Genomic DNA, 21264 nt, shown 5'->3' on the forward strand with positions numbered 1-21264 from the left:
CACCAATTCGAGAATATACTTCAGGAAAAAAACATATATGGGACATTTGTACACCCAGAACAGATAATAGGCCACAATCAAGCCTTAATATGTACTGGGGGATCAGTTTCATGGAGTCTATTTCTCTAATCACAATGCAATTAAATTATAAATCAATAACAAACCATAACTGCATATAGGTGCTTAGGGTGGCTTAAAAAAGGGCTCCACATCTAAGGGGACACCACTCGTATTTTGGACATATTAAATTTTTGTGAGGATTGAGGCAGATGTAGAGATTTGGAGTGAAGTACCAGAGTAGCTGGGATGGGCACCTCTTACGTAAAGACACACCAGCTCAGAGGGCCCTGCACACACAGAGAACAGACACAGAGGACCACCCTACCTGTACACTTGTGTACACAGAGGTGCCCTGCCCACCTAGCCTCCAGGAGCCTGTGAGAGCTTTCTCTTGACTGCCCCCTTTTCTCTGATCTCCAGATCCTAATATCTACGGGTCCAGATTCTGACCCTGACACAGTCACTTTATCTGTTGTGGCAGGATGTGTGTAAAGTGTGTAGCTGTGTGGCATCCAGGGGGTGTGTGAGTGGGTATGCAACTAGGGCTGTTGACTGCAGGGCTATGAAAACTCATATTTTTTCAGATTTGCAATTATATGGATTTCTTTTTTTTGTCTTTTTACGGCTGCACCCATGGGGTATGGAGGTTCCCAGGCTAGGGGTCCAATAAAAGTTGTAGCTGCTGGCTTACACCACAGCCATAGCAACACCAGATCTGAGCTGCATCTGCAACCTACACCACAGCTCATGGCAGCACTGGATCCTTAACCCACTGAGCGAGGCTAGGGATCGAACCCGTGTCCTCCTGGAGACTAGTTGGATTCTTTAACCACTCCTGCAATTATATGTTAATATGTATGTGTGTTAGTGTTGGCTGTGTGCTCATTTTCCAGTTTATACAAAGTTACATATACATATTAATGGTGTGTGGGACTTGCTATATTTGGAAATTAAAATAGTCTTTTAAATAATTTATAGATCAAAGGAGATATAAGAGAATTTTGAAAAAAAAATTTTTGGCCATGCCCACAGCATGCAGAAGTTCATGGGCTAGAGACTGAACCTGTGCCACAGCAGCAACCCAAGCCACTGTAGTGACAACACAGGGTCTTTAACCCACTGCACCACAAGAGAATTCCTAGGGAAATATTTAGAACTAAACCAGTTTGAAAATACATTTTAAAACTTGAGCTATATAGCCACAAAGATATTAAGAAGAAAATTTATGGTTTTAAATACTTCTTTTAAAAAAGAAGAAAAATAAAGTCCACTTAAGTTAAAATAACAGAGTAACCATAAGAAAACTTAAAGGACATAAATAAATGAAATAGAAAACATAGATACAAGAGGGGAACAATACAACCAAAAAGGAGCTTTGGTTAGACTAATAAAATAGACAAAGCTTTGGCAAGACTGATTGGGAGGAGAATAGAAAAGGCACAGATAAAAGAATATTAGCAATGAAAAGGGGGGCATAACTGCATACATACTAAGGACAAAAATGAATACTTTATGCCAATAAATTTCAAACCTTTTAGAGGAATGCTGTATGTACAATCAGAAAAAAGGAGAACTAGACTAAAATGATGAAAAAATGGAATCAGGAGTTCCCTGGTGGCTCAGTGGGTTTAAGGATCCGACATTATCCCTGCTGTGATGCAGGTTTGATCCCTGCCCCAGGAACTTTCACATGCTGTGGGCATGGCCAAAAAGAAAGAAAAAAGAAAAAAGATAGGGAATCAGTAGTTAAAAACCATTCCAATTTACAACCCTTAAACATTTAAGAGACATATTGAATTTACTATATGCAAATTAATATAGAGAATAGAATAAAGGGAACATTTTCCAACATATTTTATGAGGCCAGTAGATTCTCAATACCAACCAGACAAGGACAGTAGGGGAAAGGAAAAGTATAGGCCAGTTATACTTCAAAGATGCAAAAATTCTGAATGGATAATCACAAATTAATGCATTAAAAATAGAGCCTCACACTCAGTCATAAAAATAATGAAATTTTGCCATTTGCAGCAACATGAATAGACTTGGAGGGCATTACACTAAGTGAAATAAGTCAGAGAAAGACAAATATGTATGATATCACTTATATGTGGACTCTAAAAATACAGCAAACTAGTTAATATAACGAAAAAGAAGCAGACTCATAGATACAGAAACCGAATTAGTGGTTACCAGTGGGGAGAGGGAATTGGGGAAGGACAATATAAGGGTAGGGGGTTAGGGGTACAAACTATATTATGTATAAAATAAGCTACAAGGATATATTGAACAATGGGGAATGTAGGACATATTTTATAACAACTATAAATGGACTATATCTTTAAAAATTGTAAATCACTATATTGTACACCTGTAAATTATATAATATTGTACACTAACTATATTTCAATTAAAATCTATGTGGGAAAAGAATCTGAAGGAGAATGGATATGTGTATGTGTATGACTGAATCACCTTGTTGTACAGCAGAAATTATTACAACCTTGTAAATCCACAAAACTTCAATAAAATTTTAAAAAGAGAAAGCAAAAAAATTTTGGGGGGGGGTGTCTTTTTTTTCTTTTTTTAGGGTTGCACCCACAGCTCATGGAAGTTCCCAGGCTAGGGGGTCCAGTCGGAGCTGTAGCTGCCAGCCTATGCCACAGCCACAGCAATGCCAGACCCGAGCCACATCTGTGGCCTACACCATAGCTCACAGCAATGCTGGATCCTTAACCCACTGAGTGAGGCCACGTCCTCATGGATACCAGTCAGATTTGTTTCTGCTGAGCCACAATGGGAACTCTGCAAGAAAATTTTAAACAAAGGAGTTCTTGTCATGTGCAGTGGAAACAAATCTGACTAGTATCCATGGGGATGCGGTTCGATCCCTGATCTCAGACCCCTGGCCTTTTTGCCTTTTTCTAGGGCCGCTCCTGCAACACATGGAGGTTCCCAGGCTAGGGGTCGAATCGGAGCTGTAGCCTGGCCTACGGCAGAGCCACAGCAACGCGGGATCCGAGCCACATCTGTAACCTACACCACAGCTCACAGCAATGCCGGATCCTTAACCCACTGAGCAAGGCCAGGGATGGAACTTGCAACCTCATGGTTTCTAGTCTGATTCGTTAACCTCTGAGCCATGACGAGAACTCCGAAAATAATAATTTTTTAATAAAAATTTTAAAAATAAAGACTCATGACTAAGTGAGAATTTTCTTGAAATATAAAATTGGCTTAAATGTTAGAAATCTATTTATGTCACAATATTATCAGATTTAAGCATGAAAACTTTTATCTCAGGAGATACAAAAGATGCATTCTATATATTTCAACATCTATTTATAATAAATCTTGTCAAACAAGGAATAGAAGGGAACTTTTTTAACTTGATAAAGGGTACATGCCAGAAATCTCTAGGAAACATATTTAATGGTGAAATGCCAACAGTAGTCCCTTTAAAATCATAAATAAGGCAAGAATGTTCATTATCACTGCTTCTATTTATTATGGTCCTGGAGGTCCTGATCAGTTCAGTGAGACAGGAAGAATAAATCAAAATATAAGACTTGGAAAGAAAAAAACCTCTCACTTTTCATAGATGGCATGATTACAAATGAAGCAAAGAGACTCTATCTATAGACACCTTTTTAATAACTTTTATAACAAGTCATCAAAGATGTAAATAAATACCCAGAAATCATCAACCTTTAATGTGCAGCTACAAATGATTTTAAAATATACTTTATTTATTGATTGTCTTTTTTTTTTTTTTTTTTTTTTTGGTCTTTTCAGGGCTGCACCTGCAGCACATGGAGGTTCCCAGGCTAGGGGCCTAATCGGATCTACAGCTGCTGGCCTACACCAGAGCCACTGTAACGCCAGATCCCTAACCCACTGAGCGAGGCCAGGGATTGAACCTGCAACCTCATGGTTCCTAGTTGGATTCGTTTCCGCTGCGCTACGACGGGGACTCCAAAATATACTTTAAAAATGTCATTTATTGTGGCAACAAATAATAAATTTAACAAAAATATGCCAGAACTTTATGGAGATAACCAGAAAATTTTATTAAACGACATTATATAAATGGAGACAAATCATGGATGAGGACCCAGCATCATAAAGACAGCTAATTCTCATAAAATAACCTATAAATTTAGTATAATTCCAATAAAACTTAGACTCTCTCTCCAATAATGATAATCTGAACTTGTCTTCCCACTTAATTTAAATTTTTTTGAAAAAGTGAACACTATATTTTCTGAAAACTTAAAAAGGAATTCATGACCAAGAAAGAAAGCAGAGATGCGAGCTCAGCACTGAAGGCCTTTATTGCCCTAAGGATGTTTTCCTATCTGAAAGACGTGACTGAAAGGCTGAGGGGCAATTCTAGAAGATCCAGGAGGCGAGGGGGGAAAGTCAGAATCCAGGACCTACCAAGAGTGAGGATCTGTCTGAAATGGCACTTCCCCACTTTCGGCCTGGATCACAAAATAAAAATAACCCAGAAATAAATTTGTCGGCACGTGCATATAGATTGGTATCAAGCCTTTGGCCGACCCAAGATAAGACATTACAAGGCTTGTGTGTGAATTAAGGTAACTCTGGACCAAGTAAGGTAACTCCGGTACCTGGTAAAAATGAAGAGGAAAGCTCTTTGGAGGAAGATAACATTTCAGGCGCCCAGTTACTTCTAAAAATAATTTTAAAATACGGCAAGCGACATGCGAGGATAACCAGATATATGAGGAGGCAAGACACCATGAGTGAGAATGAATAGAAAGAAGAGACAGTGGATGCAGACCCACAGGGTCTCCGGAACTTGGCTATGATCAAGAAAGGACACACAGGGGACGTTGAAGGTGCTCGTGAAATGCTATTGACTTGGGTGCAGATTACATGAATGTTCAGTCTATACGCATCCATTTATCCATTCACTCATAGTTTATGTACTTTTCTGCATGTATGCTATATTTGACAGTAAAAAGGACTTATGAAATTGAAAATTATTTATCATTCCATTAATGAGGATGGATCAGTGAATTTTGGTATGTTCATATAGTAAAACATTCAGCTCTTCAGTTGAAAGAATGAGATGTATAAGTATCATCACTTTATGGTGTGTATCTTTCTGCAGCTCATAAGTAGTAAAGATATGCATTATAGAAAGTTAAAAACAGGCAAAAATAATTTCAAGCGTCATAATAGCGGCATACATATGTAGTAGAAACACACATGGAATAATAGGTACCAGATTCAAAGTGGTGGATATTTCAAGGAAGGGAGAAAGAAAAGAGAGGTAGTGTCAATATTTCTGTGATATTAGATTCATGATAAAAAATTAAATCAAAACAAAATGCTGCAATTTGACAAAGATGGGTAATAGGTACATGATATATTCCATCTTTCTATTTTTCTGTATGCTTGAAATAATCCTCTTAAAAAGTAAGTTCCTTTTGTGACGATATGATACCCTTTAAACAATGTTACATGTTTCTCTCAATCATTTTCTCTTGAAAAAAAACCCACAAAACCCCTTTAGATTTGTTGAGTTTTTGCCGTTCTTGGAACCTATCCCCTGTGCGTAAGAACCAAATCCTATGGTTTTGGTATGTAAGAGATAGCTTATTTTTTTCTTAGCCATTAAATTATGTGTCCTCAGTGTTTCACTAAACTATTACAAAAATGCCTTTTTTCTTTTGTTTATTTCTTAAGGACAGTTCATTATGCATTTTTAAGTACTGTTTTTTGTTAGCTTTTTTTTTTTTATTTCTGATCTGTGAATCTTTTGGAAGCTCTTTTGACATAGATCTATTCTAATTGAACTTTTAGAAATTGCTCACCTTCTTTTGTGTTTTATTTAGGAGCGGGATAAATTCTACTTGTCTCGTAGTGTTGTTCTAGAACTCCTGCAGGCCCTGAAGCTCAAATCTCCTTTACCAGACACAAACCTGCTTTTGCTTGTCCAGGTAGGCTTATGCCTTATTTGTGATACTTTTCATGAAATTCACTTATATGTGGAAAAATTAAGGAAAGTGTGGGACATATGCATAAATTAAAAGTCTCTGGCCAGAGATGAGAAATAATATATCTTATATAAACCCTGATCTATTACTATGCACTTGGCACTTCCACTGGCTACAAAAGATAAAAAAGGGAGTATTTATTTTGTTCCTACTGTGGAACTAGTTCTGTGAAAGACAAAAAAGAAGACTGAAACAATAATTTCTGTCCTTGAGAAATTTATAGTCCAGTAGGTTGGGGGAGCAGCTCCTTAATGGCTAACAGAGCCAAGGCAGGGCTAATGAAGCCAAAGATGGGAGACCAGGCTGAGGTCTGATGGTGGAGTTGCATGAGTGTGGGTGGGTCACCAAATCTCTGTGAAGCAGAAGTGAAGATGAGGGTGGGCCCAGCTAGATATGGTCAAATGACAGGATATGCTGAGTCCAGCCATGGTGGGAGGTGGGTGTGAAAGAACCAGCACCCATGGGAGTACTGAGTCAGGGGGTGGGGCTTGAACATCTACCACACAGGCTCTGGAGGATTTGCAAAGATTATGCTTTTAGTTGTAGGGCTGCTTATAAGCGGCTGTAGCTCTCCATCCCCGGCATCTAAGCCTAGCTCAGCATCTTAGGCAAGTGTGCAGGGTTTTTTTGTAGTTGTTGTTTTGGTTTTTTTGGGTTTTTTTTGGTGGCCGGCCCCGTGGCATGCGGAATTTCCCAGGCCAGGGATTGAACCCAAGCCACAGCAATGACAATGATGGATCTTCAGCCACTAGGCCACTAGGGAACTCCCAAGTGTGCAGGTTTTGATGACACAAGACAAGCTGTGACTAGTGCCATGAGTGAGAAAGAGAGGTAGACAAAGTCCTAGGGAGATGTTAGCAGGAAGCATTCTACCTCATACGGTGTGAAATCAGGGAAGACTTCATGAAGGAAGTGACATTTGAAGGACGGACATAAAGGACTGATGGGTGCAGACAGATCTCTTTGCCTGGGGTTGGAGTTAAGCACCAAAGGCTGACTGTCCTCAAATGACAAAGCAGGCTTCAGCAGGAAGATGGAATAAATTTAGGATCATGAATAACATAAGGATGGCATTGAGAAAAAGCAGGCCAGCTGTGCCAGGGGTGTCAGCAGGGGATTAGGAACTTGGGACCCTGCCTCTTAACCCAAAGATTGATGCTGGATTTAAAGACTTGGTTATGAGCTACAGCTGGGATCAGGGTGTCGTTCAGACTGCTTTGTGCAAAGAACCCAGGAACTGGTTCATAACTGGGTCATAACTGTTTCACTTCCCCCCAGTGAGCGTTTTGACCCGTCCCAGAATCTGTGCCTACAAGGTTGAGGCTAAATGATTGAATGAAAATGGGAGCTTAACATCAAGGACCTTGACAGGTTTCCCTGAATCTTTGGTACCTTGGGTGCCATTTGGATGGATGAGGGAGAAGGGAACATAAATGGAGCACCTACTATGTGCCAGGCAACATGCCAGAGCTATATATAGCCCTCATTCAGTCCTTAAAACCATGTGAAGAATTGGTTCTGTGTTGCAGATGAGGAAACTGAAGTTCAGAGGATTCAGTGACTTGCCCAAGATCACACAGCAGGGGTAATTAGTAAGCATCTGACCACAGGGTCTAATGAGGATCGAGCACATCCCTTGCCCAGATTATCATAATAGCTCTTAGCTTTTCATACTGCCTTCATTTCTCTCCAGCCCTCTAGCCTATGGCTGCCTGGAGGAATTTTGCTAACTCTGCTTTTTATCGGATTACTCTGTACATCAAAAACCTCCATTGATCTTGGAGTACCTGAATTGGCCATATTTAACTATTTGTATTTCCCACAACAGATATTTATTGACCATCTATCTTGGGCTAGGTTCTGGGGCTATAAAGGCATAACCCTATCCTGATAATGTGCTAAAAGTCTGTACAGAGGAAGGAATGGCCAGCTCAGCCTGGGAGGTGGAGGAAGGCTCATGAAGCCATTAGGAGCCCTGACCTGGCGCAGATGCTGGGGAAGTAGAGATGAATAAGCCATGGCCCCTTCCTTCCAGGAGTTTCCTGTATGATAGGTGAAGTTGACATCTAAACAAATTTTCCAGTGCAGTGTAATGAATGTGTACAGTAGCAGAGGAAGTGGTGCAGAAAAGGGACCGTGTGGACTCTGAAGGATGCGCAGAAGTTTGGGAGTTTACCCGGGAGAAGAGGAGGAACACCCTTGTCACTAACCATTTAATGTCCACTAACCAGTCCCTTCCTCCACCACCTTATACTACTAATCCTCAGGGCCAGAATTGAGTTTTTCCTCAAAGACTTGAGATTTAATAAAAGATTGACGTACTTTCAGTGAAGAACGGTCTTAAGTCGTCTTTAGAGAGCTTTCCCAGGCATAATGACCCTTTCTGAGAGGAGTGATTGCTGGAAAATGGCAGCGGTGGATGCTAAGAAAGATCTAGTCAGAGTGAAAAGGCTCCCATTGCACCAAGATGCTCCATAGCCCAAGAGGAAGACAGAACCAAAGCCCAGCCAGGAAATATCTGTGTTCCTAAGGAGAGACAGGATTTGAATCTCTTCAGTGGATTGCCAGTGGCCAGTCCTGCCTACTCAGATGTCAGCAGCAACACCACTTTTGAGTACAAGCAACTTTGACTGAGAGTGACCATAAAGATTAATAGGGTCGGTGCCGGTTTGGAGGAGAGGGCAGGTGAACTGGGCTTGGTGAAATAGCCCACGAGAAACTTAAGGGTAACGGATTGACCATGTCTGGAAGTCACTTGGTTTTGATAGTATTTACGTTGGGGACGTGCCACCTCAAAAGAGCTTAGGTTTCTAGGCCCTGAAGGTGCTTTCCTGTGGGCCTTGGAGGCTGGTCCCTTGATTGCCCTCAGTCTTGAGCAGGGCAGATCTGGGTGGCTGATCTCCTTGGGTTCTAGCACCCCACTCTGGGACTGCAGCTGGGGGCTGGTTTCCTACGAAGTTCATTAGCCAGCCGTAATAAGCACTTGTCAAAGACAGGGAAAGAACGCTGGCAATTTAAATTGCTCAGTGCTCAAAGGAACCATGAAAACAGTGATTACTGCATCACAGCTAGGTGAATAAATAACAAAAACAAATTAAGTTTAGGAAGAAAGAAGGCAAGAAGTAAGTTCTGTGTATTTTGGATTCTCTCGTGCCATTTCAAAGGTGTAACCTTTTCATCTTTAAAAACAAATGTGTATTCGTCATTGAATCATTCAGTTAAATTTAAAAATCAATTTGTAAAATTCTTTAGTTTGGAGAGATAATTTGGGGGACGTTTTGAGATCATGCCCATGAGGAGCAACTTTGGGAATAATATTTCAACCTTCTCCAACAAAAAATGTTAAACACCAAATGCCATTTTTGAAGTAACAGTTCCTTATTCTATAAACTCTTAGAATAAACTGTTTTGATTACTGAGAGAAATATGAGAGAAATAAAAATGAAGCATACCTTAAACAAAACAAAACAAAACAGAAGTAGTTTCCTTTCCCTCCTGTGGTTCCTGGCTAAGTCGTGGAGAGAAGTCCTCCATGGGGCCCCCTCACGGGATGAAGGAGAAGCATCTCTTGTGCCTCTCCAGAAAGTGTGCATCTTTCTGTTGGGGTTCCCTGTTTCTTTTTCTCTTGCCCTTGACACATGTTCAAGTGGATAACAGGTGATTGCCTGTTCTCTGGTAGCTTTTCTTAAACCGGAGAATCTAGCATGGAGTCAGAGAGAAGCTTCTCCCTTACCGATGGGCAGTGTCAGGTCCCGGCACCTGAAAGACCAGATTCACGGTATGGGCAGATAATGTGTCTGGGACAGACAGTGACTTCCTTCTTGGATATCATGATCTTCTCCCAGGACCCTGGAAGTGGCTTTGTTTAACTGAAAATGTAAACTGGGAAAAGGAAAAGAAAGTAACAGTTGGAAGGAAGAACTCCCCTGGCAGTCCGTCAGGAGTGACACTGGTGCCACGAGTGAGAAGAGAATCAGTTGCTCAAACCTTGGATTGACCATCCATCCTCTCACCCTTCAGGGGACCACTAGGATATTTCCTCTCCTGTTTCTCTGATTAGTGACTCAGTAGTAAAGGAGTTCCCAGAGATGGGGATGTTTATAATTCTTTTCATGGATAAACACTGTGCTGTTTACCAAATACCCTGACAGTAAGAGTGTCCCTTTAAAGGACAGTGAAACACTTGGCCAAGGGATGCAGGGTCATTCCAGTTCCAAACACTTCAAGACAGTGACACATACCAATCTGTTTTTAACTTCTAGAATTCCTCCCTGGAGGCCCTACTCCATAGGAGATCCCCCAGCCTGCTAGGTTATGGTTGTCCAGACACCACTCCCATTATTTATTTTAACTTACATATAAAATCAGGTGGCCTTAAAGGTTCAAGTGGCTTTTCTTTACTTTTTTTCTTTTTCTTTTCTTTCTGCAGCTTATGTAAGTTCCCAGGCTAGGGGTTGAACTGGAGCTGCGGCAGTCGGCCTACACCACAGCCATGGCAATGCCAGATTCTTAACCCACTGAGCGACGCCAGGGATCGAACCCACATCCTCATGGATACTAGTCAGGTTCTTAACCTGCTGAGCTACAATGGGAATCCCTCAAGTGGCTTTTTTTTTTTTTTTTTTTTAAAAAAAAAAAAAGGAAAAAGAGGCATGGAGACAGGAAATAGAAAAAATACATGTATTCTTCTGCATCTAATATTGTCAACAATCAGGACGTAGTTCTCCTTTTATACTTTGGACAGATGCCATATCTTGTTTTAATTCATGTTTTGATCAAAACTGTTGACCGTTTTCCTTTCACTTATAACATTTTCTCTATAGGTGTGCTATAGATATCTTATCTGTAGTAGGTTGTTGTTATTGTTGTCAAGATGGATTAGAGTTTTCATAATAGAGCAATAACTCATCGAAAGCCACCATAAAATCTAGGCAAACTCAAATCACAAAGAATTTCCTCAGCCCCTATTTTATGTCAAGAGTAGACATTCTGCTGATTTGCATGTAACACTCCCTCTGTGTGGGATATACCTGCATAGTCAAGCTGTGAGAAATCGTGTGGGTGAAAGGTTTTCTTTTAAAGAGAGCTTAGTTGTGGGTTGGAGGACAAAGAAACGGCAGAGGTACAGCTGTTGTTTTTAATTCCCAGTTACTATTGACATGGGGTTATTAATATTAGTTGAGTTGGCAATAATCTGATCACTCTCTAGGATGAGAGGTGGAGATACTATTTTGAGTATCAATTTGGTAATGATTTCAGTAATGACACATAATGGGTACTGCGTTTCTTTTGTATTCTTTTGTATTCCTGAGGGAGTGCGTATTTCAGTGGCATCTTTCCATCTAAAAATATAAAATTCTTCCCTTTAGCCTTCATCCTTTCCCCCTCTGATTTTAGTTATATCTTTATATTTTGAGCAACTTTATGATATTGTAATGGATTTTTTCAGTTTATGGTTGGCAGCTATGTAAAATGAAGACAGAAAGGTTTATGAAGGTTTTGGTCCTATGCATTATGTAAAATTACACTGGCTTAAAAGGCACTGATAAAAATAGTTGATGATTTTAGAGGCTTGTGCACGTTTATGCTCTTTAATACACCAGACTCTCTGGGACACCTCCATAACTTTTTTTTTTTTAAATTTTATTTTTTTTATAATTTTTTTAATTTTCCCACTGTACAGCAAGGGGGTCAGGTTATCCTTACATGTATACATTACAATTACATTTTTTCCCCCCACCCTTTCTTCTGTTGCAACATGAGTATCTAGACAAAGTTCCATAACTTTTAGAGAGATTTGTTATTAATTCTGACTTCTGAAGTTGTCAATTAGCTCTTACAAATCAGACTTTTGTTTTTGGCCTCAAACAACCCGCTTACATTATGCTTTTCATTTCCCTTTGCTGAGTATGGTGGGTAAGAAAGGCTTCTGCTGAGAGAGCTATAGACATTTTGCTTCTTCACACATGTTACCTTGCCCCAGGGGCACCGCCAGGCTTGCAGGTATAGAGGTCAGGGGTCAGGGGTCAAGGTTAGGGGTCAGGGCTTTTCACCATCTTTACATAGGATGCTGCTCCTTCTCCTCTCCCTCACACTTAGACACAGCTCTCTCTTTTCTTCTGGCCTCTCTGCAGTCTCTCGGTTCTGTTGTAAAGAAATTAATTAAAATGTTGGAGTCCTGACAGAGGTTTTGGAACTTAGTTAAAAGTAGTTTGTCGTAGATTGACCGCTCAGCTTTGGAAAATACATTTTATGACAAAACAAGCAGTGTCTGTCAAGAGGTTGGAAGTGTTCCTTCTTTCCGCTGTGTACCTCTATCAAATATTTCACCTTTTTACTTAGAGGTTTTGGCCAGATTATAGGCTATATATATATATATATATATATATATATATATATTTTTTTTTTTTTTTTTTTTTTTTTTTGGTCACACCTGCAGCACATGGAAGTTCCTGGGCCAGAAATCAAACACACAAGCCACAGCAGTGACAATGGCGAATCCTTAACCTCCAGGCCACCAGAGAACGCCTTAATTATTACGTTAAAATCTGATTTATTTACTTTTTCTTCTGTTAGAGATAAGTCCAAGTTAGGAGAGCAGGCATAAGCATTCCTGAATAAAATAAAAGAAAGTTTTAGGCATTCCTTAGAAGTGGTGTACTAGCTGGTCTCCAGCGTTAATAGCCAAGTAGATTCTTTGGCTTTCTGTAACCGTATGCGAAGCAAATGGGAACGATAGAGTGTCAGCATGAAGATGGTGTCCGCTCCTGCCGTGCAGCTTTCAGGGACAGCTCTGCCCGCCGCTCTCTCACCTCCTGCTCGGTTCCCTGTGCTGAAATACCTTTCATGGAGGACCACCTCTCCCACGCTGGTGGCCCTGATTTAGCCGTCTCCTATCTCCCGACCCTCCGCCCTATTGGCCCAAATCTGCCGCGGAGATGCCTCTCTCCCACTGCCCTGGCAGTACGCAGGGTTTTGTCCCTCGTCAGGCCTCCTTGAAATTTCTCTGCTGCTCCAACCTACTGCTTCTGCCCAGTGTGACAGGGACCATGCCTGCCTGGCTGACCTGCCTAGTGTTTCTGTACACGCTCCAGGATGAGAGTGAAATGAATTAGAAGGAAGAGCTATCAGTGTCAAAGCTTCTTTTAGAGCCTCTGAGTTCTGCATCACAGCAGCTTTGGACCTCAAAGTCTTGGGGGCCAGAGGCCAGGAATGAGAAACTAACCAGGAACTAACTGATCTTCACAAACTCTACAGACTTCATGTTTTACTTTTTCCCTAAAACCATTAGTAGGTAGTTGGGGGTTGCCTTAAGTGGGAAACACCTGTAAAAATCTGTAATGAAGCAAATGAACTTGTAATCTGGCAAATCCGTCCTCTTTATGATCTCAAGTCACATTTGATTAATCATTTCATTTCACAAACTCTCATTGAGACCATCTGAGAGGTCAGGCATGAAGCTAATGCTGGGGGTGAGCTGCACCAAGCCTGTGGACTCAGAGAGCTTATAGCAGGTTGAGAAATAGACTCAGATCACTGCAACCTAATGATGACATCGCAGTGGAAGTGTGTGGAAAGTCTTGTGGGGACACAGAGCAGGAGTGGGGGTGGTTATCAGCACAGAGGAAGGCGTGAATGGCGGGAGGAGAAAGACCAGATGTTGAGGGGCCTTCGAGGGGAAGAAACTTGGCGATCACTCACTCTGAGCTTGATTGTTTTCCTTTCTTTCTTTCTTTCATTCTCTTTCTTTCCTTCCTCCCTTCTTTCTTTCTTTTTGTCTTTTTAGGGCTGCACCTGCAGCATGTGGAGGTTCCCAGGCCAGGGGTTGAATCAGAGGTGTAGCTGCAGGCCTACACCACAACAACGAGGGATCCAAGCTGCTTCTGCAACCTACACCACAGCTCACGGCCAACTCGGGATCCTTAACTCACTGAGCAAGGCCAGGGGTGGAACCTGCATCCTCATGGATGCTAGTTAGATTCATTTTCACCGAGCCACGATGGGACCTCCTTGATTGTTTTTCTGTTTTCATTCTACATGTGCGATATAATGATAAAAGCCCAGAAAATACCTGAAAATTCAGTGACTGTCAAAAAGTGCTAAAGAATAAACAGTATGACTTCAGAATAAATCTGACAGTGCTGACATCTTTCTTTTTTCCCTTGACTGAATGTACCATTTCAGTGCCACTTAGCAGTCTGGATAAAGTAAGAATATGGGTGTTAATCGCAGTACTACACTTCTCAATTTCTGATAGGCATGAAGTTTCATGACTACCAGTCTCCTATATCCAGGGCAGATTGTCACCAAAATAAACACTAATGAATTTAAGCCAAGTTAATACAATTACAAATTACTTACTACCGTCCAAGTGCTCTTAAAGATAACTAACCTTTCAATTTCTTATCAGTTTATTTGTGCAGATGCTGGAACCAAACTAGCTGAGTCAACAATCCTCAGCAAGCAGATGATTGCCTCCGTACCTGGAGTAAGTCCTGACTGAATTATCTACATTTTCTATGTCCTCATTTAGCAAAGAGGTATTTTTGGCCTGTGTCCTGGTTCCCTTTTGATAGAACTAACACTGTGAAATTGAAAACATATTAACATCTTGTTTAAAGGAGCACTAGTGAAATTTTAAATTAATCTCTATCCTGGAAACATTCAATTCCAAGAAACATGCATAAAGTTGAAGCAGCCAGTGAAGGAGAAGTAAGAAATTAACAGTCGTGCAGAATAGATTTGATTAAAATTCAATTTTTCCAGAATCAGTTTTCTAATATTGACTTCCGTTAACCAGTTTGACTGCCAGAAAGAAGTAAGCATTGTAATACCTTATTTTCCTTTGTACTATTTCCTCTGAAAATTTAGAAAACTTCTGCTGTTATTACCCACTGAAGCCATTTGGTAAAATCTGTTAAGATTCTCATAGATAGGCTTGAATATGAGAAACTACAGTAACTTAGCAATAGCAAGGTTATTGCTACAAACTAAGAAACTTTAGAGATGTATTGTTAATGGAAAAAATTATTCCGATTTTCGAGAGAGAAAAAATTTAATAAGGAAAAAAGATCACTTACGATCCTTCTGTCCTAAAATAAGAACTGTATTTAGAAATTTTTTCTATGTTTTGATCTATTCATTATCCTAATCTGCTTTTTCCCATATTGTTGGAAATTTATGTATTTTCTAGTTTCTTTGCTAGTATAGAATAGCATAGTAAATAGCATACATAAAAAGTTTCTCTTCATGTTTATTTTGAATGGTATCCTTGGGTTACATTCCAAGTGAGCAGGAAAATCTTCAGAGTACATATTTCCATGTTGTTTTCCAAGAAGGTTTTATTAATTTGTATCTATAAGTACACCAGTTTTACCCACAGCATACTATGCATTACTTCATTTTTTTTTTTTTTTTGATGTGGAGAAATATTATGAGAGAGGAAAAATAGTAATCATTCTACCCAGAGATAATTTTACTGCTAACATATTAATGTATTTTCTTTCTTCTTTTTCTATGTATATTTGTTTAAACACAGTCGAAACCATAAGGTAGATGCAGCTTTGGCTTCATATTTCATAAGCATTTCCCCCAAGTGACATTATCTCATGTGAATGCACCATATGGTAGTGGTTAGCAATATGGGTTTTGATTCACACCAGAGTTTGAGGCCTGGCATTTGCTAGCTGTGTGAGCAGGAAAGTTATTTAATTCATGATTCTTTGATTTGTATTATCTGTAGAATGGGATATAATAGGGCCTAAGTTCTAGGTTGAGGGTTGGATGAAATAATGCCCGTAAAACAGATTACTGTGATGCTAAACATACAGGAAGTGCCGAGTATACGTTAACTGTTAAAAACAATTTTAATGGAGAGGGGGCAACAGGACAGGTTTAAGGGTACAAACTTAAAATAAGCCGTAAAGAAGGCCTAGAGGTATTGTGCATAGTAAGCACAGTGAGTGGAGACAGTATTATTTCAACTACCAAAAAGAAAGGATAATTATGTAATGTGATGTAGGTGCTAATTATTGCTACAGTGGCAATCGTATTACAACATATAAATATGTAAAATTAACATGTACACCTTCAGTTTACACAGTTATATGTCAAGTCCATGTCAATAAAAAAATACAACTAAAAGTAAAAAATTGTTAATGAAGACTACTTATTGTTGGATATTTTAGCTATTTTCAGTATTCTGCAGTTGTAACTAATATGTAATAAATACCTTTGTGCTTAAATCTATGTTTATAGTTTAGACTATTTGTTTACAATAGATTTCTGGAAGTAGAATTACGATAACCCTTTTTTTTAAGGGTTCTTGATAGTAGGGTAATGTGAGATACTATGACATAAAATACTAGTTCTCAGAGACTTAGCTAAAAAAGTTTGTTTACTCGTGAGAAGTTTGAACAGATGTCCTGATTAGCAAAGGGAGGAGGGCTTCTACATGAACTCTCAGAGGTCAGGTTTCTTCTGTCATGTGCACGTCTCTGCAGTCATCTGGAGGTTAGGAAGAGGGAAGAGAACATAGTACATGGAAGTTTTCATGGGGCAGGTCTAAAAGTGGTACATATTTCTTCTCCTTGAATTCCATTGGCTAAAACTCAGTCACATGGCCACACCTAAGTGCAAAGAGGATGGGAAATTCGGTCTAGTTGCATCCTAGGGAAGAAAAGAAATGGTTCTGTGAGTAGCTAGACAGTCTGCACCCAACATTCCTTGGTTTCCTTATTTAATTCTTTAAAACTCAATATTTGCTACCTATGAGACAGCTAAAAAATAATATCCTAAATAAGTAAAAGTTTATCTAAATCAACAAGTAAAAGACAAATATTCCAAAAACTACAAAATAGCAGCAGACAGTTATAGATCTACATATGGAACCCTTTCCAATGACCAGTAAGCCATTCAAAATAAACCTTTTACCCTTACTAGCAATCAATGGACTGCAAATTAATATAAAATATAAAAATATTTTAAAACATAAAAATTAAAATCAGTTAGAAACCAGCAGGTTTCTCTAAACAATGAAACTTATTGATGATAAAGTTGAAACAGGTATTCTTATTATGAGCTACTGGTGGTGGTCAGTCTTGCTGATGAGCATTTTGTCTACTTCTAAGAATATGTTTGAGAAAGTAAATACAGAATTGTCTCTAAGTGCATAAAGAACTATCTATAAGTATATATTTCTTAAAGCAACATTTAAAATAGCAAAACTATGGAAACAAAATTAGTGTGCAACATTAGGGTACTATTTAAATAAAATAAGGTAAAGTAAGTAAATAAATAAATAAAAGCTGTATCTATAAGATAGACTCTTAGTTGGACCAAATCAAGTTTTCAAAGAACATTTAATTAATTGGAAAATGCTTATGATGGATTTAATTAGAAAGCATGTTAGAAAAAATTCTCAATCTTATAAAACATTGTTTATATATGTATGTTATATGCATTCAAAAATGTTTGGAAGGAGCTATTAACAGGGGCTGTCTCAGAGGTGGAGAGCAGGAATTAAGATTATAGTGATTTTTTTAGAGTTCCCATCATGACACAGTGGTTAACGAATCTGACTAGGAACCATGAGGTTGCGGGTTCGATCCCTGGCCTCGCTCAGTGGATTAAGGATCCGGCGTTGCTGTGAGCTGTGGTGTAGGTTGCAGATGCGGCTCGGATCCCGAGTTGCTATGGTTCTGGCATAGGCCGGTGGCTAAAGCTCCCATTAGACCCCTAGCCTGGGAACCTCCATGTGTCGCGGGAGTAGCTCAAGAAAAGGCAAAAAGACAAAAAAAAAAAAAAAAAAAAAAAAGATTATAGTAATTTTTCTTTTCTTTTTACTAATTGGTATTTTCTAAGTTGTCTACACTGAGCAAGTGAGATCTTAATAATTTAAGAAATGTAACTTTAAAATCAGATACAAGTTTTGAGAAAGAACTGGATATGATTCACTTCAGTTCTTGTTCTTAAGGTTTATATTTTTAATTCCTTTATCAGTTTTCCCATTGAAATACAAATATAGGTCTTTTGAAATAATTTGAGCTTAACTCAGTTTTTTTTTTTTTTTTTTAATAATACACTAAGGTTATACTTATGCTTGCAAAGTAAAAAAAGCCAGGGGGATTGGCAGTTGTATGCTTTGCTTTATAAGTGTAGATGACTCACCGAGGTTATCCTGACTATAAAGTGTACTTTAAGGCTTTTATTAGATGTAGTTACTGTCTCTAAAGCAAAAGTAACTGATAATAGTAAGTTTTTTCCTCTCGTTTTTTGAAATTCAAACTTAAAAGACAAATACTGAATAATGCTCCAAGTAATTATTTTCTGTGACATTTGCCTAGTTGAAATGGTATAAAATATTGCCTATGAAAGAAACAAATCCCTTTCAAGAAATTCAAGAGCAGAGTATATGCTCTTATTTGCATGACGTGTGAAAGGTCAGAGAAAATGGAATAAATCCGGGGGGAAATCCTCTCTTGCACTAAAGGATTAATATTCCCAAAGCAGGAACACAATAACCTTTTATAATTCCTTCACTTGATTTAAATTAAAAGGAGCAAACCTTAGAACATATGAAATGCTTGGAAAACACTCTGACAGAACTGCCAATGACCTTATTTTACTGTTTGTTATCCTGTCAGAGGAACTGACAGGCGTAACATTCTAGAAGAGATAGGAGGTGATATAGTTCAGTGCTGTGCAGATTTACATGAATATGGGAAAATGAGAGCCACTGGGCGAGCTAGTTAAATATAATGTTCCAGATTTTCCTAAAGAAAGCTAAGAAAGGCCTTAGCATAGTATTCAGATGGCTTCAAAGAGGGCCTGCTTTTGAGCCACGTTATTTCCAGTTTTATGTATGGGTTCTGTCTTACAGCTTTGATGTAGCAGCCTGTCTGTCTGTTTTCCTTTTCTTTGCTTATAATCCTGAATTCACGGCATTGCCTGAGGGAGCAGGTTTATTCCACTTAATAACTGAAACACAAGGATGCTTCTTTTACGCTTTAAAACTGCTCAAACATGCTACTAGTATGTGGGGGAAATGCCCTTTTCATTTTTTTTCTTTAATTACCCCAGCAAGAATCAACAATAATACATTTATCTATTTAATAGTGTACTGACTATGTACAAGAAGTTAAGTTGTAAGCCCTTGAATACAAGGATTTCTGACTCTTCCAGAAAACACAATATTTGTTTACATACTTTCTTTGATAGAGAAAGCTACCTAAGATTATGGTGGTAGAATTTGGTGGCACATATTTTCTGTGTACCTAAGATTCCCTGGAGTGGTAAAGTGTTACAGTTGTCTTAAGGTGATTCATGTCATAAAGACGGATACTAATGGCGTTATATAGGCTAAATCTCTGTGTACCAACCAGGTTAAAACCAAGCAAACAAAAATCAGTTCAATCACCCAGGGGAAGAAAGCCTGTCTCCCACAGGCCATGCCTGTTTCTTTGTTCTCCACCACGCACCTCTTATCCATTTTTGTTCAAACTGGGGGCAGACAATCCCAGACTATGCTGAGAGTAATGGAGTGAGTCAGAAACCTAGAAAATGAAACAACTCATTAGTAAACAGCGAGAAATCAGAGCGAGACAATCACCGCAGTCAGGGCGCAAATGCTGGCTGTGACTCAGAGCGTGCACCCAGCAGTGTGCTTGTGTTGCAGTGCGGGACGGCGGCGATGGAGTGTGTGCGACAGTACATCAACGAAGTGCTGGATTTCATGGCAGACATGCACACGCTGACCAAACTCAAGGTAAGAGCACCTCCCCTCTCACATTAGCCAAACAGAGACCTCCTTGGAGAATTAAGCAGGCTGAAAGGGAATTTCTCGTTACCTGGAGCCCCAAGAGCCCATGTCCTGGGAGCCTTGGGACTTGAGTTCTGCCTCTGCAAAGAGGGAAAGGAGATTTACACATCGTCAGCTCTGTGCTTACCTTTACTTGTGCTGCTTATTCAATTCTGACAATGCCTCTCTGGTAAAATAGTCCCATTTTACAACACAGAGAGACATTAGGCCCGAGGTGGTACAGTCATCTGCTCAAGATCACACTGCTGCTAAGTGGTAGAGTCAGGGGTGACCTAAGACTGTAGTAACCCCCAATCCATTCTCCTTTCACTGTGTGACTTAGCATCATTTAACTGCCCTGAGTCTCAGTTTCCTTATTTGCGAAATAAGTCTAATGAACCTACCTAAATAAATTTACCTTTGCTGACATTACAAGGTTTGATGTAAAATAATACATGGGAAGAGACTTTTGTAAACTTTCGTGTGTATGAAATCTGTACACGTTATGCAAACATAGATTGTTTATGGTTTTTATCTGCATCAAAGCTATCTCCTTCAAGAAAATAATTAAAGACAAAACAACATTGAATTTGCATATGGACAGAATCCCAGAGGTTGTCGAGGTTATTGCTTATTTCTCAGGGTGGAATGAATTCGGGAGCAAGTTAGCTTCCCTGCCCTGAGTCAACTAGGGAGCTCAAAGATTGTTGAGGAAGGCCCAGGACAAAGGGCAAAAGAGGATCCAAACATGGCCCGAAAAGCAGCCAGACTGCAACCTGGCGCTACTTGTGGCTTTTTGATAAATAGGACCTAGTCTTCGCAGAAGTTCATCACCTAAAAAAAAAAAGAAAAAACTCTTTAGTACCCAACTCTGTCCAGAGTCTGCTCAGGTGATCCGGGTGTTTCTTGGGATGGGGATAGATTTGCAAGTGCTAGGTGGAAAGTGGATCACAATTTAAACTGATGGTTTCTCATGATATCTAACTCCAGCGTTTCTGAGTCAGCTTTCCTAGTGTTCTCTCACACGTGCATGACTAATTGCTGAGCTTGGTCTCCTGCACTGAAATGACTTTGGTGTATAAGCAGTTTTATAGCCACTTTCAAAATACAGAGAAAAGTAATAAAGATCCATGATGACCAAAAGTTTGGATTGCTGAGATAATCCAACCCTCTGATTTTACATATTAGAAAACAGATCAGAAAGGTCAAGTGGCAAATGGCTTATCTAAGGCCATGTGACTAAACAGGACAGAACTGAGTCTAGAACCTAGATCTCAACTCACACTTCGGTGCTCTTTCCACTAAGCTACACTGAGCAATGCAATTTTTCTGAATTAATTCAATCAATATGTACCGAGCACTAATAACATACCTGAC

The 21264-nt window shown here is 39.4% G+C and overlaps 1 protein-coding gene across 15 annotated transcripts in view; it reads left to right on the plus strand.

The window, feature by feature from the left end:
• UNC79 (unc-79 homolog (C. elegans)) overlaps positions 1-21264 on the plus strand; it is a 262072-nt gene that overhangs the window by 219210 nt on the left and 21598 nt on the right. For all 15 annotated transcript variants that reach the window (XM_021099643.1, XM_021099645.1, XM_021099642.1 and 12 more), the window contains 3 exons: positions 5928-6032; positions 14500-14577; positions 19765-19854. In XM_021099643.1, coding sequence (XP_020955302.1) covers positions 5928-6032; positions 14500-14577; positions 19765-19854 — 273 coding nt within the window. The remainder of the gene's footprint in view (positions 1-5927; positions 6033-14499; positions 14578-19764; positions 19855-21264) is intronic.

This window comes from Sus scrofa, chromosome 7 (genome assembly GCF_000003025.6).
Source record: "Sus scrofa isolate TJ Tabasco breed Duroc chromosome 7, Sscrofa11.1, whole genome shotgun sequence".
NCBI lineage: Eukaryota > Metazoa > Chordata > Mammalia > Artiodactyla > Suidae > Sus > Sus scrofa.